At 42.4% G+C, this 15688-nt stretch overlaps 1 protein-coding gene across 8 annotated transcripts in view; it reads right to left on the reverse strand.

The window, feature by feature from the left end:
- Positions 1 to 15688, reverse strand: part of NAV1 (neuron navigator 1) — a 482667-nt gene that overhangs the window by 329884 nt on the left and 137095 nt on the right. For all 8 annotated transcript variants that reach the window (XM_044288210.1, XM_044288206.1, XM_044288207.1 and 5 more), the window contains 3 exons: positions 11035 to 11695; positions 10573 to 10935; positions 6091 to 6132 (listed from right to left, as the gene is read on the reverse strand). In XM_044288210.1, coding sequence (XP_044144145.1) covers positions 6091 to 6132; positions 10573 to 10935; positions 11035 to 11695 — 1066 coding nt within the window. The remainder of the gene's footprint in view (positions 1 to 6090; positions 6133 to 10572; positions 10936 to 11034; positions 11696 to 15688) is intronic.

The following is a 15688-nucleotide window of genomic DNA, read 5'->3' on the forward strand; positions in this document are numbered from 1 at the left end:
ATCACTTCTACAGTGCATCATTCACAGAAGCTTTACAGTGGGTCACCCACAGCTGCTTAACAGTGCGTCATCCACAGACACATAACAGTGCGTCATCCACAGATGCTTAACAGCGCATCATCCACAGAAGCTGAACAGCGCATGCACTACTTTTTTGCATTGCGGAGGCACAGCCAGAAGCACCATGGAAGCACTCTGTAGCACTCATATCCCGGATCCTGGACCCATTGAAGTGAATGGGTTCATGATGCGGGCTGCTTACGGCCGTGTGCAGCCCGCATCATGGACCCATTCACTTCAGCATGCGCTACTTTTTTGCAGTGCGGAGGCACAGCCAGAAGCACCACGGAAGCACTCTGTAGCAGTCATATCCCGGATCCTGGACCCATTGAAGTGAATGGGTCCATGATGCGGGCTGCACATGGCCGTGTGCAGCCCGCATCATGGACCCATTCACTTCAGCATGCGCTCCCTTCCTATATATTTTAGGTTTTAAAAATGTGGCTCTCAAAAGAAATTTCAATTGTGATTTTGGCGATATTTGTCTCAGTTGACAAAAAAGTTTGCCCACCACTGTCCTAACCTAATAATAGCTTGGTTATAATGTGACAAGTTATTTCCACTCACATGTATTGTTAAGCTTGCAATGCTTTATATTAACGCTATATATATTCATTTGCATGTATCATTGTGTTTATTTACTTATATATGTTTATAACCTTGTAACCAATAAATCTGCATATTTTTATAAAACCTGTGTATTATTGTATAATGCAGAACTACATGTTTATCAATAACGTCATCTCACGTCAAAAATAACTTATTTATCTGAGGAAATAGTCGGACTCAGATGTGAATTGCATCAATTAGGTTGTCTACAATTCACCAGGTCATGATTTTAAGAATTTATAAAATGTTATACATTTTATTTTTTTATGGTTAATTATTTTTATGACGATAATTAATAATTCTTAATTGAACTATTACAACCCGACAATATGTTTTTTATTTTTCTACCGATCGTCTTGTGCAGGGGCTCGTTCTTTGCAGAAAGAGTTGGGGTTTTCATTGGGACCATTTTTGGGTACATATGATTTTTTGATCATTCATTATTACACTTTATGGGGCAAGGTGACCCAAAAATTTGCTGTTTTGGAACATTTTTTATTTTTTATTTTACAGCGTTCATCTGAGGGGTTAGGTCATGTGACAGTTTTATAGAGCAGATCGTTACGGACGTGGCAATACCCAATATGAATACTTTTTCTTATTTTTTACACAATAATAGCATTTCTGAAACAAAAAAAAATATGTTTTAGTGTCTCCATAGTCTGAAAGCCATAGCTTTTATATTTCTTGGGCGATTGTCTTAAATAGGGGCTCATTTTTTGCAGGATGAGGTAACGGTTTGATTGGTACTATTCTGGGGTGTATACACCTTTTTGATCGCTTTTTGTGATGTAAGGTGACAAAAAAACACTGTTTTTATTTTTTATGGTGTTTATTGGACACTCATGTGATATATTTATAGAGATGGTTGTTACGGAGGCTTTTGTTTAGTTTTTTAAATTTTTTTATAGGAAGAGGCAATTTATTTTTTTAAATTTACATTTTTATTTATTTATTGATTTATTTATTTTAACTTTTATTATTTTAACTTTTTTTTTTATCAGTTCCCTCTTGGATCTTGAAGATCCAGTGGGGCTGATGATTGTACTATACTTTGCAATGCTCTTGCATTGCAAAGTATAATACTACCAGATTTCCTGTAGGTGGCAACACCGGACGCCTTTGCAAAGCGTCCGGTTGCCATGGCAACCATCGGGCGCTGCAATCGCAGCGCAGCAGCCCGATGGTTAAGAGAGGGAGCTCCCTTTATTAACCCCATGGATGCCACTGCCGTGGCATCTATGGGGTTACAGCAGAGTATCAGCATAGAGCTGACACTCGCTGCTGATGGAGGCGGCTCAGGAATGGAGCCGCCACCATCACACACAGCAGGGGGACTGCATCGGGGGCAGCGCTGGAAAAGGTGGGGATACGGCCAGCATTCAGAAAGATCGGGGCAGGATGAATGTATTGGGCGGGGAGGGGGCGGACCGCATCAGGGGCATGCTACATGGAAGGGGGTGGGCGGGGGGGACCCATTGCAGAGGCAGGGCTCACGGTGGTGGTGGGGGATTGGAGGCGCACAGTAGGCGCACAGTAAGGGAGCACAGATCGCGGGGCTTTAGGACACTACCTGATTTCAGGCTTTGATCTGCAGAGTGCAGATCACAGCCTTAAACTGGCATTTTAACACTGCCGCGATCCGATTGGTTAGTCTGCACACACTAACCAATCGGATCAATTGCCGGCATGGGACCACTCTGATTGGTTCCTTGCGGGTATTACTAGACTGTATGCTGTCCGTGACAGCACCAGGGCAGGGGCAGAAGAAGGACTTACCTGTGCATCACCGGACTTGTGAGTTAAGATGGCAGCCAGCATGTGCTCGCGGGCGAACACAGTGAACTGGCCATCACTGAACAGCATCATGAAAACCAAGGAACACACCAGACAGGTCAGATACAGTTGTGGAGCAGTGTAAAGCAGGGTTAGGTTAGAACAAAATATACCAAGCTCTAAACATCTCATGGAGCACTGTTAAATCCATCAAGACATGGCTGTCCACCTAAACTGACAGCCCAGGCAAGGAGAACGCTAATTAAAGAAGCAGCCAAGAGGCCCATGTTTACTTTGGAGAAGCTGCAGAGATCCATAGCTCAGGTGGGAGAATGTGTCCACAAGAAAACTATTAGTCGTGTGCTCTTTATGGAAGAGGGGCATGAAGAAAGCCATTTCTGAAAGCAAGCCATAAGAAGACCCATTTGCAGTTTGCCACAAATCATGTAGGGGATACAGCAAATGTGTGGAAGAAGGTGCTCTAGTCAGATAAGACCAAAGTTGAACTTTTTGGTCTAAAGAACTGCCATGACGTCTATACATGTGGTAGCTGCACGGATTGCGGTCATGAAGGGGTTAAATGTATTTTATTGGGATTGTATGTAATAGAGTAACACAAAAAATAATCACCAAAAAATGAAACTGACTTACGTATATATGAAAATCCCAAAAACCTTATTATAAATATATATGAACAGACATGCATAATGAAAGAAGGCAGCACAAGGCAGGACACACAGATGAGGAGCAGGACCCAAGGAGAGGCCGGGAGATCAGTGCACAAAAATAACAGCAGGGAAAAAAGAATGCTAGCTAAAAAAGTGTACCTCAAAACCTCATGACAGCAACACCCCAAACAAAGTGCAAAGAGGGCAATTGTAGAGATTGAGGTTAGAGTACATGGACAAGATTAAACATACCCTGAATGGTGCAAAGATCTCTCGGCCAACTCCTGACCCAACGCCGCTTCGCCAGTAAACCTGGATTCTTCCGGGCTTACTGGCGAAACTTTGTTTGGGGTGTTGTTGTCATGAGGTTTTGAGGTACGCTTTTTTAGCTAGCATTCTTTTTTCCCTGTTATTTTTTTGCACTGATCTCCCGGCCTCTCCTTGGGTCCTGTTCCTCATCTGTGTGTCCTGCCTTGTGCTGCCTTCTGTCATTATGCATGTATGTATTGTTCATATATATTTATAATAAAGTTTTTGGGATTTTCATATATACTTAAGTCAGTTTCATTTTTTGGTGATTATTATGACTTCTTCTGGGTCAGTTTTTTCGATTTACTTGATATTTATTCTGTCCGGTTAATATTGGTTGACCAGAGAAGCAAGTACGTGTGAAGTGAAAAGAAAATGATACATGGTCTACAAAATTTTTAATAAATAAAAATCTGGAAAGTATGGCGTAGACTTGCATTCAGCCCCTTGAGTAAATACTTTGCAGGACCACCTTTCACTGCAATTACAGCTTCAAATCTTTTGGGGTATGTCTCTACCAGTTTTAAACATCTAGAGGCTGAAATTTTTGCCCAATCTTCTTTGCAAAATAGCTCAAGTTCAGTCACATTGGCTGGAGAGCATCTGTGAACAGCAATTTTGAAGTCTTGCTACAGATTCTCAGTGGGATTTAGGTCTGGACTGTGACTGGCCCATTCTAACACATGAATATGCTTTAATCTACACCATTCCTTTGTAGTTCTGGCTGTATGTTTAGAGTCGTTGTCCTGCTGGAAGGTGACCCTCCGCCCCAGTCTCAAGTCTTTTGCAGCCTCTACCAGATTTTCCTCCAGGATTGCCCTGTATTTATCTCCATCCATCTTCCCATCAACTCTGATCAGCTTTGCTGTCCCTGCTGAAGAAAAGCACCGCCACAGCATGATTCTGCCATGACCATGTTTCCACGGTGGCGATGGTTTGTTCAGGGTGATGTGCAGTGTTAGTTTCCCGCCACACATAGCGTTTTGCATTTAGACCAAAAAGTTCAACTTTGGTCTTATCTGACTAGAGCACCTTCTTCCACACGTTTGCTGTATCCCCTACATGATTTGTGGCAAACTGCAAATGGGTCTTCTTATGGCTTGCTTTCAGAAATGGCTTTCTTCATGCCCCTCTTCCATAAAGGCCAGATTTGTGGAGCACACGACTAATAGTTTTCTTGTGGACACATTCTCCCACCTGAGCTATGGATCTCTGCAGCTCCTCCAAAGTAAACATGGGCCTCTTGGCTGCTTCTTTCATTAGCGCTCTCCTTGCCTGGGCTGTCAGTTTAGGTGGACAGCCATGTCTTGGTAGGTTTGCAGTTGTGCCATACTCCTTCCATTTTTAGATGATGGATTTAACAGTGCTCCATGAGATGTTTAGAGCTTGGTATATTTTGTTCTAACCTAACCCTGCTTTACACTGCTCCACAACTGTATCTGACCTGTCTGGTGTGTTCCTTGGTTTTCATGATGCTGTTCAGTGATGGCCAGTTCACATGTTCGCCCGCGAACACATGCTGGCTGCCATCTTAACTCACAAGTCCGGCGATGCACAGGTAAGTCCAATAATATACATTTAAGTTCGGGGGTGCATCGTGAAAAAATGTGTAAAAGTTCAAGGGCTATGAATTCTTTTTGAAAGCACTGTACCTCTCCTGACATGTGAGAGAAGGTTGCTAAAAATAGATCTTTCTTCGCCTGCGCTGCCACGGAGGTAGTATCCACCAGATGCTAATGAGTGTTGTGCCTCACTGCATAAAAGTAGTGTGCATCTGAACTTTGTCTACTTGCTTTATAATAGTAATAGATAGTACATCTTTAAGAACTTTCCTGAATGTATTTGTTTTAGTAACTACTTGCATTCTAAATGCAGTAACAATTTAGGAGCGTCATTACTATGACAATATCAAACTCTTCAGGAGCACACTCCCACCTGACAATTCATTCACAAACTTCTAGCAGGAATAACAAAGGGATGGCAAAATATACTGTGAGGTGGTGACAGGAGTCATCTATGAGGGGCGATATGTGTCACCCAGAATGTTGCAGGAAGCATTCTAAAGTGGCTTGCTTACCAGGAATGTGCCACCAAGGTGCCGAGCATTGGTGGAGTAAAAGCCCTAGTATAGGTGTCTACTAAGTTAGCTGGTGGACACAGATAATAGATAGTTAGCTGGTTCAGCTAGTTCAGGGTGGGCTTTTACTGGGAACAGGTAATGTGTTGGGTGGGTGCCTGTTCCCCAGGTTCCAGTCCGGGACTTGAGGCATGCTCATGTCCAAGGATCCTATTTAACCCTGCTGATAGATCTTAGGTGTGTCTCAGTCTGGAGGAAAGGCAGACAGTGTGAGGTAACATTGTCAGAGCGTGCTACAACTGTTTGACCCAGCTGCCTGTTCTTTTGATGAAGAGCCTAAATAAAGAGGACTTTTTGTTGAACATTTTGGTGTCCCTGCCTCTGTACACTCATCAAGTGAGTACGGTTCCCCACAATACATAAGAAATGTGATCAATAATTGTTGATTTATGGGGAAAGCAAGTGGTTACTAAAACATGCAAAAAAAAACTGTCTACGATCCGACAGAGCTCTTGATGAGCTTGCCTGATGGCAATAGCTTGCCTCCTTCCCCTCAGATGGGTGCTACAATACTAACTTAAACATACAAACCTCAATCCTTTTTTTGGTAACGTGTTTCGATCCTGGACAGAACTGTTGGAATAAAAATAAACAAGTAAGGCTAAGAACTTAAAACCCTGACAGCACAAAGTATAGTTTACAAAAGCTTTTGGCATAAAAAAAAATAATAATTGTAACATCCGTACAAAGACCATTTTGAGAAAAAAAAAAATGGTGTTTTCCTCTAATCTCGACACTTTCTAAAGTGGACAGAACTTTGCAGAAAGGACAGGGCCAACTTGGCCCGACACATTTACAATAGTTTATGCTAGAACACTAGTGTAAATAATAACCTAAATCTACTCCAGCTCCCACCTGGAGTAGATGTCAGTTTACAGCGCATGGATGGCAGAAGATAAAATCTCTTAATAAAATGGTTGGATCTTCCTCCTATCGGCTTCTTACTAAGACTGGCATGTGAAACTCTAAATGACACACACTGTATGCACCTTTGCATAAGTGTACAAAACAAGACACTGCACAAGCAGAGATGGTTCAGAGAAACTAAGGTAATGATTAGAATGAATGGAGTTATTCAGTTGGGAAAAAAAACTGCTTAGAGTGAACTAATAAACAGAGGTCGCATTACATTTTTTCCAGAAGAGTAAAAAATATTCCTCTTACCATTTTTGAGGAGTATTTTTTAACCGAGGAGGGGACAGATAATATACTGTGGAATCTGGAAACGTTAGCCTATACATTTTTCTGCTGGACTTTGTAGGATGGAAAAACGTGGTACACTACACTTTTCCATCCTGCAGAGTTCTGCCCCCAAAAATATATATTTATTTTTTTACAATGGCACTACAATGGAACGATGACAAAAACACACCCTTATGTGCCCGATCCAGCACTTCTGTTATTTTTGTAATGAACGTTTGATGTGAACGTGGCCTAAGAGGTGGGTATTTATGCAGGGGAACCATTACTGATCTAAATAACAGCAGACAATTATAGCCAAGTGATAACAAAGTCTAATATAGTGGATCTTCCCTGTACTTTATCACTAGGCTATAATAGCCTGCCTGCATTCACTACACACTGCAGTACATGCATCACGCACTACACTACAAACATCAGTGTGTGATGTATGTGGTGCAGCGTGTGATGTTTTTGGCGCAGTGTGTGATGTTTCTGGGGCAGTGTGTGTGATCTATGTGGCGCAGTGTGTGTGATCTATGTGGCGCAGTGTGTCTGATATATGTGGTGCAGTGTGTGTGATGTATGTGGCACAGTGTGTGTGATGTATGTGGCACAGTGTGTGTGATGTATGTGGTGCAGTGTGTGTGATGTATGTGGCGCAGTGTGTGTGATGTTTGTGGCTCAGTGTGTGTGGTTAAGGTCATGATCGGTGTGGAGAATGGAGTGGTTTGAGTGAAATTGGATGCTATCAGATTTAATGAAGCCATAACACAATGTTGTTGGAGAGGGAATGTGTTACTTAGGTCTATTATAGGGTTAGCACTATAATCTGAAAGGAGCCAGGATAAAGCCTTTCCATTATTGAGTTGGGGCTGATCTTTTCCAGACCTGCACCACTATTGCTTCTCTTCCAACTAATTTGATTAGCACAAATTGTTTCTGAGCAAACTTGGATGCTGACTGCGGGTGGTAGGAAGGAGACATTGTTACCTGGTAACTTGTTTCCTTTATAGCCTCTCAGCAGGCATCATTGGCTGCTCTGCTTGCTTCAAGGATTTTATCTCAGCCTGGAGTGGTGTTATCTTACTTTTTTATGTCACAGCAAATTCTGCCGAGCACCAAGCTGGCCCATGTTTGCCGGGGTCCTTGGGCAGTGCGCCCGGCACTCCTTACTACAGCCACCCCTGGGAGCTAGCCCCTTCTCCTTACCGCTCCCACCAGTTTCCCCTGCTGCAGGACACTATCACTCCGGCAGTCGCGCAAACCAACCAATAACAAAGCTTCCCTGCTGTAAGGAGCTCTGTTATTGGTTATTGCAGGCACAGGCAGCATCGCTGCACTGCCCATGCAGTTCACAGCGTGCCCTGCTCTGATGATTTTAAGGGAAAAGTCTAAGTCGTATTGGTATACCTTAGACTTTTTACAGGGAGTAAAATGTCCTGAACAGGCGTTTATGACGCTTATGCAGGCGTTATTGCGACCTCTGCTAATAACCATGTCTAAATATATCAAAGGTCAGAAGAGAGATCTCGTCCATGGTCTGTCTATTCCCAGAATGCTAGATATCAAGGGGTCATCATCTATGTCTACAGCAAAATAATATTTTTACCAACATAAGAGGGGTTTCTTTAATGAGACTATGGCACTGTCTACCAGAGGATATTGTTACCCTAAGTTCACACCTGAGCGTTTTACAGCACGTTCAAACGCGCTGTAAAACACTCAACACGTGAAAACAAATGCTTCCCTATGGCCCTGGTTCACACTTGAGCGTTTTTACAGCGCGTTTGAATGCGCTGTAAAACGCCCGACGCAGAAACAAGTTCTTGAGCTTTTTTGGGGGCGTTTGTCGCGCGTTTGGGCCATAGACTCATTGGACAACACTGCAGTGAATCACACAAATGCGCGTCAAACGCGCGTTTACTATTGCAAAAAACCGCACGACAAATACGCACGTTTTACGCGCGTCTCAGAAACGCTCAGGTGTGAACCCAGGGTTAGGGTTAATTTGTTGAAAGCATGTAAGATGGGACTAGATGATTTTCTTTAACCCCTTCAAGACCAAGCTAGTTTTTACCTTCAGGGCCAGGCCATTTTTAGCAAATCTGATATGTGTCACTTTGGAAATGACTTTAAAATGCTTTTACTTATCAAGGCCATTTTGAGAATGTTTTCTCATCACATATTGTACTTCATGACAATGGTAAAATTGAGTAAATAAAATGTATTTCTATTTCTCTACTTTCATAATAGACAATAATACCTCCAAAAATAGTTATTACTTTACATTTACCATATGTCTACTTCATGACTGGATCATTTTGTGAATGCCATTTTATTTTTTGGGGACATTAGAAGGTTTAGAAGCAAATCTTGAAATTTTTCAGAAAATTTCCAAAACCCACTTTTTAAAGGTATAGGGGCACATTTATTAAGATCGGCGTTTTAGACACCAGTCTTAATAAAGGCCCATAGCTGGTGGTGGTTCCGAAGTTATTAAGAGGCGCAGGCCTCTCTCCGTAACTTCCTAGCTTTCTTACATTTAGACCATTTTCTACACCTAAAACAAGCGCAGAAAATAATGAATGAAATGGGCATGCTGGCCCGTCCCGTTGCGCTGCCATCTGCGTCTGAAATATGCCTAATTTAGGTGTATTCCTGAATAGTAAATGACCCCCATAATATTAGATTATTAGATTTCTGGAGATGATAGAGATTCAACTTGATAGACTTGCATATTTTTCCAACCATACCATCTCACTATATTATTTTAGGAAAGCAGGTAAAGCTACTTTCACACCTGCGTTAGGTGCGAATCCCTCTGGTATCTGCACAGACAGATCCGCACCTATAATGCAAACGCTTGTATCCGTTCAGAACGGATCCGTTTGCATTACCATGAACAAAAAAAAATATTGTATTTACTTTTTTGTTCATGATGATGCAAACTGATCCGTTTTGACTTACATTGAAAGTCAATGGGAGGCGGATCCGTTTTCAGTTGCACCATATTGTGTCAGTGAAAATGGATCAGTCCCCATTGACTTACATTGTTAGTCAGGACAGATCCGTTTGGCTCTGCATCGTCAGACGGACATCAAAACGCTGCAAGCAGCATTTTGGTGTCCGCCTCCAGTGCGGCTAAACGGAGTCAAACTGATGCATTCTGAACGGTTCCTTATCCATTCAGAATGCATTGGGGCTAAATTGATCCGTTTTGGGCCGCTTGTGAGAGCCGTGAAACGGATCTCACAAGCAGGACCAGAAACGCCAGTGTAAAAGTAGCATAAAAAACAATAGTAAAGGCACTTTTGCATGGGCAGAGAATTTGTTCAATTATTGGGAATGTGCGTTCCTACAAACATTTGCTTCTGATAATTGGGCAGTGTAAATGTGCTATCAATCACTAGACAAATTTTATCTTGCCTTACCTTTATCCATCAGACAAGCTTTGATTTATTGGGTGGCTCGATTGTTTATACAGTTCATAAAATTATCATTTTGGCTGCAGCACTCTCCCTGTGTAAATTAGCAATCTCAGAAGCTATTGTTCATTCCCATACAGATGGGATGATTTCAGCATGTGAATGCAGCTCACACAAGCGAACAGTGATCAGGATTTAATGTTTTTTTCCTGTTTACTGTGCTGTGTAGCAGCTCATGTAAATGGGACTAAGCTACTACACAATAATAGGAGATTCTGACAAACTCAAATGGAAAACTTCAATACACAACATTTTCATACATAAATTTGCTTTGTCTTTGCATCAAAATGCCTGAAATAAAACTGCTTATGTCATCAATAATAAGTACAAATATGACTACATTTACCACTCTGGTGCAGGTGACTTGAGGTTGCTATCATTCCACCCGGTATCTGGTGTTTGATCATCACCATCTCCAGTATACTGGGCAGGAGGGACACTGATAGTGAGAGGAAGTGACTCCATGCTACGATGTAACCCTGACAATTTTGGGTACATTCTAAAGTTATTCAGTCCCTGGGAAAAGCTGGCTGAATTGATGTTTAGGATAGGTGCAGGACTTGGTGTCAGACAAGCAACACCAGTAGGGACTTCGAGCTGTTTACTTGGCACCAAATCTGTAACACAAGGAGTAAAATCTAGGCTGTTTGAGTTGACTTTATCAAGATTTGATAAGGCAGGTGTCTTAATGAAAGGTTTTGCCGTAGCCCTAAAATAAAAGAATTAAAATACGATCAGTAAGATCAAGGTAACTATTTCAATATTTGTTCAAAGAAGATATATTAATGATTCAGCAAGTTATGCTCACCTGTGAGGTGTGGTTGGAGCTCCTTCCTTTACATTTGCCATATTTGCATCCACTTTAGCGTTTGCTCTGCATTCTGTGTCCTGAGCTACAGCCTTTGCTTTAGCCTTTTCTTTTTCACGATCAGTTTGGTTGACTCCCAGTCGACCTCCGCCAACTTTTGATGGCTCCTTAAGACGGGTAGACGGAGTCCCCATAGACTTTCCTTGTACTGGCACAAGACTGGCATCCACACTGCTGCTTAGTGGCCGTCCAGCACTTCTACCCCCAGTAACACTTATAGAGCTAGATTTGGCAGGTCGTGGAAGGCTACGGTACTGTATATTGGTGCGGGCAGATGGAGAGAGGAACCCGGGTTCTGCTACTCCTGTAACATCTAAGCTTGTCTTCCGGTTCCCACTTACAGACCCTGAAGCAGGTTTAACAGGGATCCCTGAAGATTTTGGCATTTTACCTAGAGTGGCTGAATTACCAGTGAGTGGAGAAGAAGGGGCAGTTGGCTTCTTATAGCCAAAAGATGATCCTGGACGGTTAATGCCTGAAGGAGGTTTCTTTGTGTCAGGTGATCGAGGATCTCGTCCTGCATCAGAAGATGACCGCTGCAGTCCAGAAGTTTTTAGGGTCAGTTTAGACTTATCAACTGCTTTCTGTTCAGGCTTAGCTCCTGAAAAATAGCAAAGATTCAAATATACTGTAAATAAAAAGTGAAATAAAAATAACTATGGCAGTTAATAATCACTATTATTGTCAAGATTTATTTACAGTGTATTTGTGGTAAAAACCTGCATTTCCTCTTTAGTTATAATACAGAATATTGTACAGTTTTCAAACCAGCATCTGGATCTGAATACTTTTGTAATTGCATATAATTAAAAATGTATATTTAGAGTTATTCAGTAAAATATATATCTGTAGAGCGCCACCTGCTGTTTGTTCTTTTTGTTATTTATTTGACCTGCTCACTCAGAAGGCTGCACATGCTCAGTTTTATCCTTCAACTGCCTCCTGAGCTGTGATAGGGAGAGCTGAGACACACACACCCTTAGCTGCAGCAGAAAAGACACTCCCCTTTAGCTTTCACCTTTATATAAATCTAACAGAGCAATGAATGAGGAGATCTCTGGATCCATGTGAGGCAGAGGGCTGGTTCTAGCTTTGTTAGGAAGAGGTTGTCATGTACTATGTGATGTCTGATCATGGGATAACCTCTTTAATGCATCTACTTAAATACAGTAAAAAGTGATTTCAAAATATTTTCACAGTTGGGTCATGTGCTGCTTGGGGACACGACATCGGTGAGGCCATTCACTGGCTGCAGCAGGGCATATAACCTCATCTCTACAGGATGCTTACACACCCTGGGACCCACACAGCTGGAACTAAGTGGCCCAGAGAAGTTAAGTATACTTCCCTTCACAGGACCAGCTGGGTGGTGGGTATTTTTAAAAATAAAAATGTGAAAACCTCTTAAAAGTGAATGTAAAGGAGCAGAGTCACTAGGGCTAGCATTTCATATATCTCCCTTAAAAGTGAAATGACAGCGATGTCGCTTCTGGTTTATCCCCAGCCCACTTTTTCACTACTTCAAAATTGCTGAGAAGCAAACAACATAGCAGATTATAGAACTCAGATGGTGTGCACCATAATATGAAACTTTTTAGAAAAGTGGAGCAAAATGCTTAAAGGGGATGTCCATTCTAGGAGTTAACTTAAAAGGGTTTTCCACGATTTTTTTCTACTGATGACCTATCCTCCGGATAGGTCATCAGTATCTGATCGATGGGAGTGTAACACCGGAGGCCCCACCAATTAGCTGTTTTGAGAAGGCACTGGCATGCCTCTAGCCTTCTCCCTGCACGCCAAGCACAGCACCATACATTGAAACAAATCAATCCGGCACTCGCTCTAAGGATTGGCGTTGCAGCAGGAAGGAACGAAGCTCCACGTAGAACAGATAAAGGATCCCAGCAACTGCTATTATGCTTGAAAATAAATGTCTTCTTTATTTCATATTAACAGCACACAGCCTTTGTTAATTAATATGAAATAAAGAAAAAATGTATTTTCAAGCATAATAGCGGTTGCTGGGATCCTTTATCTGTACATTGTATAGCGGCTATGCTTGGTATCCTGCTCAGCCCCATTCACTTCTATGAACCTAAGCTGCCTCTAGGCATGATCAATAAATGTGTCGTCACTGGCCTAGGAAAAGCAAAGAGAAGGATGCGGTGCTCACAGGAGCACCAGTGCCTTGTTAAACAGCTGATCGGCGGGGATCCCAGGTGTTGGACCCCTACTAATCATGTACTGATGACCTATCCTGAGGTCATCAGTTAAAAAAAAAAAAAATTCTCAGAAAACCCCTTTAACCCCAGGCCATAACTTGTGCTAATAAAAAAAAAAGAAAATTCACTCATCTGTCCAAAGTCCCAGCATTGAAGCAACATAACTCTCCTCCTAGCTGCTTCGAGAAGTGACTTGGCCCTTTGACTGCTGCAAGCAATCATTGGTTACATGTGCTAGAATGGCACATTACTGAGTGCCACATCAGTCACAGGACCAAGCCTCTTCCAGTACTAGAACAGAGGAACAGGTAAGTGCACAGCTCCTTTAATACGCTTTTCCCTCAAGACACAACGGTTTCAGGATGCAATATTTTCAACTTACAATCGGGTACTATACATGAACCTCACAAAGCTCCATATCATGGATGGAATGCCATCTGGGCCTTGCGCCTTCCCAGCAGGGAGGTCCGCGATCGCTAGTTTAATCTCCTCCAGTGTAATATCTTCCAAGACCCCTCTATCCAGATCACTCAGCTGAGGATGAGGCACCTCAAGAAGGTATCCACAGCTCATGCGCTGTGTAGTCATAGCAGAGCCATACAGATCTGTGTAGAAGCTCCTGAAGCACTCTAGGATACCATCCACTGATTCCAGCACCCCGAATTCTGATAACTGGGGGGGGGGACATATTACTGCCGCGCGAGGTGTGCAAGAAGCTTGCCAGCCTGGTTGCCCATCTCAAATGCCTGCTGTTTGAGAAAGCATGATTTGCGGTTGCTTTTTTCTGACAAATGTATCATATATAATCTACCTTTATTAAGCCATTCTAGCCTGTTCTCATCTGTCAGGGGAAGTTGTAAAAGTGTTTAGTTCCACCTCTTTGTGCTGCGTATCTTTCTTGAAGAAGGATATTGACAATTTGAAGGCAACCTCTCAGGTACGCCTTCATCGTTTCCCACAACAATAAACCATTCGTCTCAACATCCTGCACCTCCAGAAACATCATCAGTTGATTTGGAACCCTGTCAGTAATGGTGAAAAGAGATAACCAGAAAGGATGTATGTGCATCTTTCTTCCCTGTCTAACAACATCGGGGAGTTTTAACTCTACCATTACTGTGACATGGTCCAAGGGACCCTGGGGCCCATATCTCACATCATCAAGATCGGTGTATACTAAGGCATTCCCTAAAATGTAATTTAATCCTGGAAAGAGCTCCCCTGGAAGGAGTGAAGCATGAGTATTCCTGTAAAAGCAGATGTCTGATCCGCCATAAATCCAGCCACCCCATCTCCACAGCTATTCTGGACAGAACAGTGTCACCTAAGGTTCCTATGGACCAGTCAGTATAGTGACCCCTCTGGAGTGTGAGCTGCCATATGCATTAGCTAGGTATTGAACCCAGGGTTTTTTAAGCCTACTCCTGGTCTCCAGCGTAAGGCGAGTTACTTGTAGGCCAATAATGAGTGGGTTAAAGGAGCGAATGTGTGAAAATACTGCTATCCTTTTCTTGGGGTCCCCCAATCCCCTTACATTCCATGACAAAACCTTTATGGAGGCCATTTTCGATCTATCCCTATTCTTATAGGATACACTCCTACTCTTTCCACAGGAAAGGTGCAATCTGTCCTGTGACACCAATGCACTAGTACCCCTCCATCTAGCTTTACTAGGAGAGAAGCCCACACCTGGATGGAACAAAACCAAAAAGTACATAACTTAGTACACATAAGTAACAAAGTGAATAAATGATCGTTGGAATCTAGTCCAACAAGTATAGGGGCCAAGGTATCGGGGACCGGCATAGTACAATTAGATGGAATACCTATGCAGGTGTTGCTCCCACCCCACATCATCAAAAGCAACATATGACTTAGAATCAGAAATAGTGACATATTGTGCAGAAGAAAAAAAAGATATGATATAATTTATCTCCCAAACGAATGAAGTCAGCAAGCAAGGAAGCTAACAGAGAATTACACAGCTCGTCAAGTCCCACTTCTGAAGGCACAATGACAGGTGAGTATTATGGCGATTGAAAGATCACTGAACAACAGGAATACTTCCGCGATACACGCTTCCAATGCATCAGTGTGGTCCTGAACGTCCCGATTTCCTGATGACCCAATCTTCCGCTTCTTTGGGGTTAGCGAAGAAGGTGGTTTTCTCTAGAAAAAACCAGGTGTGGGGGGGCACACTTCAAATGACAACACTCTGAGGGATGGTAATAATACAATTTATGAAAATTTAAATTAAGATTACGCCCCTAAAACATACATAAAATGTGGTACATCATTGAATATGTTCCAATCAATTAAAATGCACACTCGATTCGCAGGATGGCTCTGTAAAGCAATGTATATTGTTGTCC

Source organism: Bufo gargarizans, chromosome 3 (assembly GCF_014858855.1).
Source record: "Bufo gargarizans isolate SCDJY-AF-19 chromosome 3, ASM1485885v1, whole genome shotgun sequence".
NCBI classification, from domain to species: domain Eukaryota; kingdom Metazoa; phylum Chordata; class Amphibia; order Anura; family Bufonidae; genus Bufo; species Bufo gargarizans.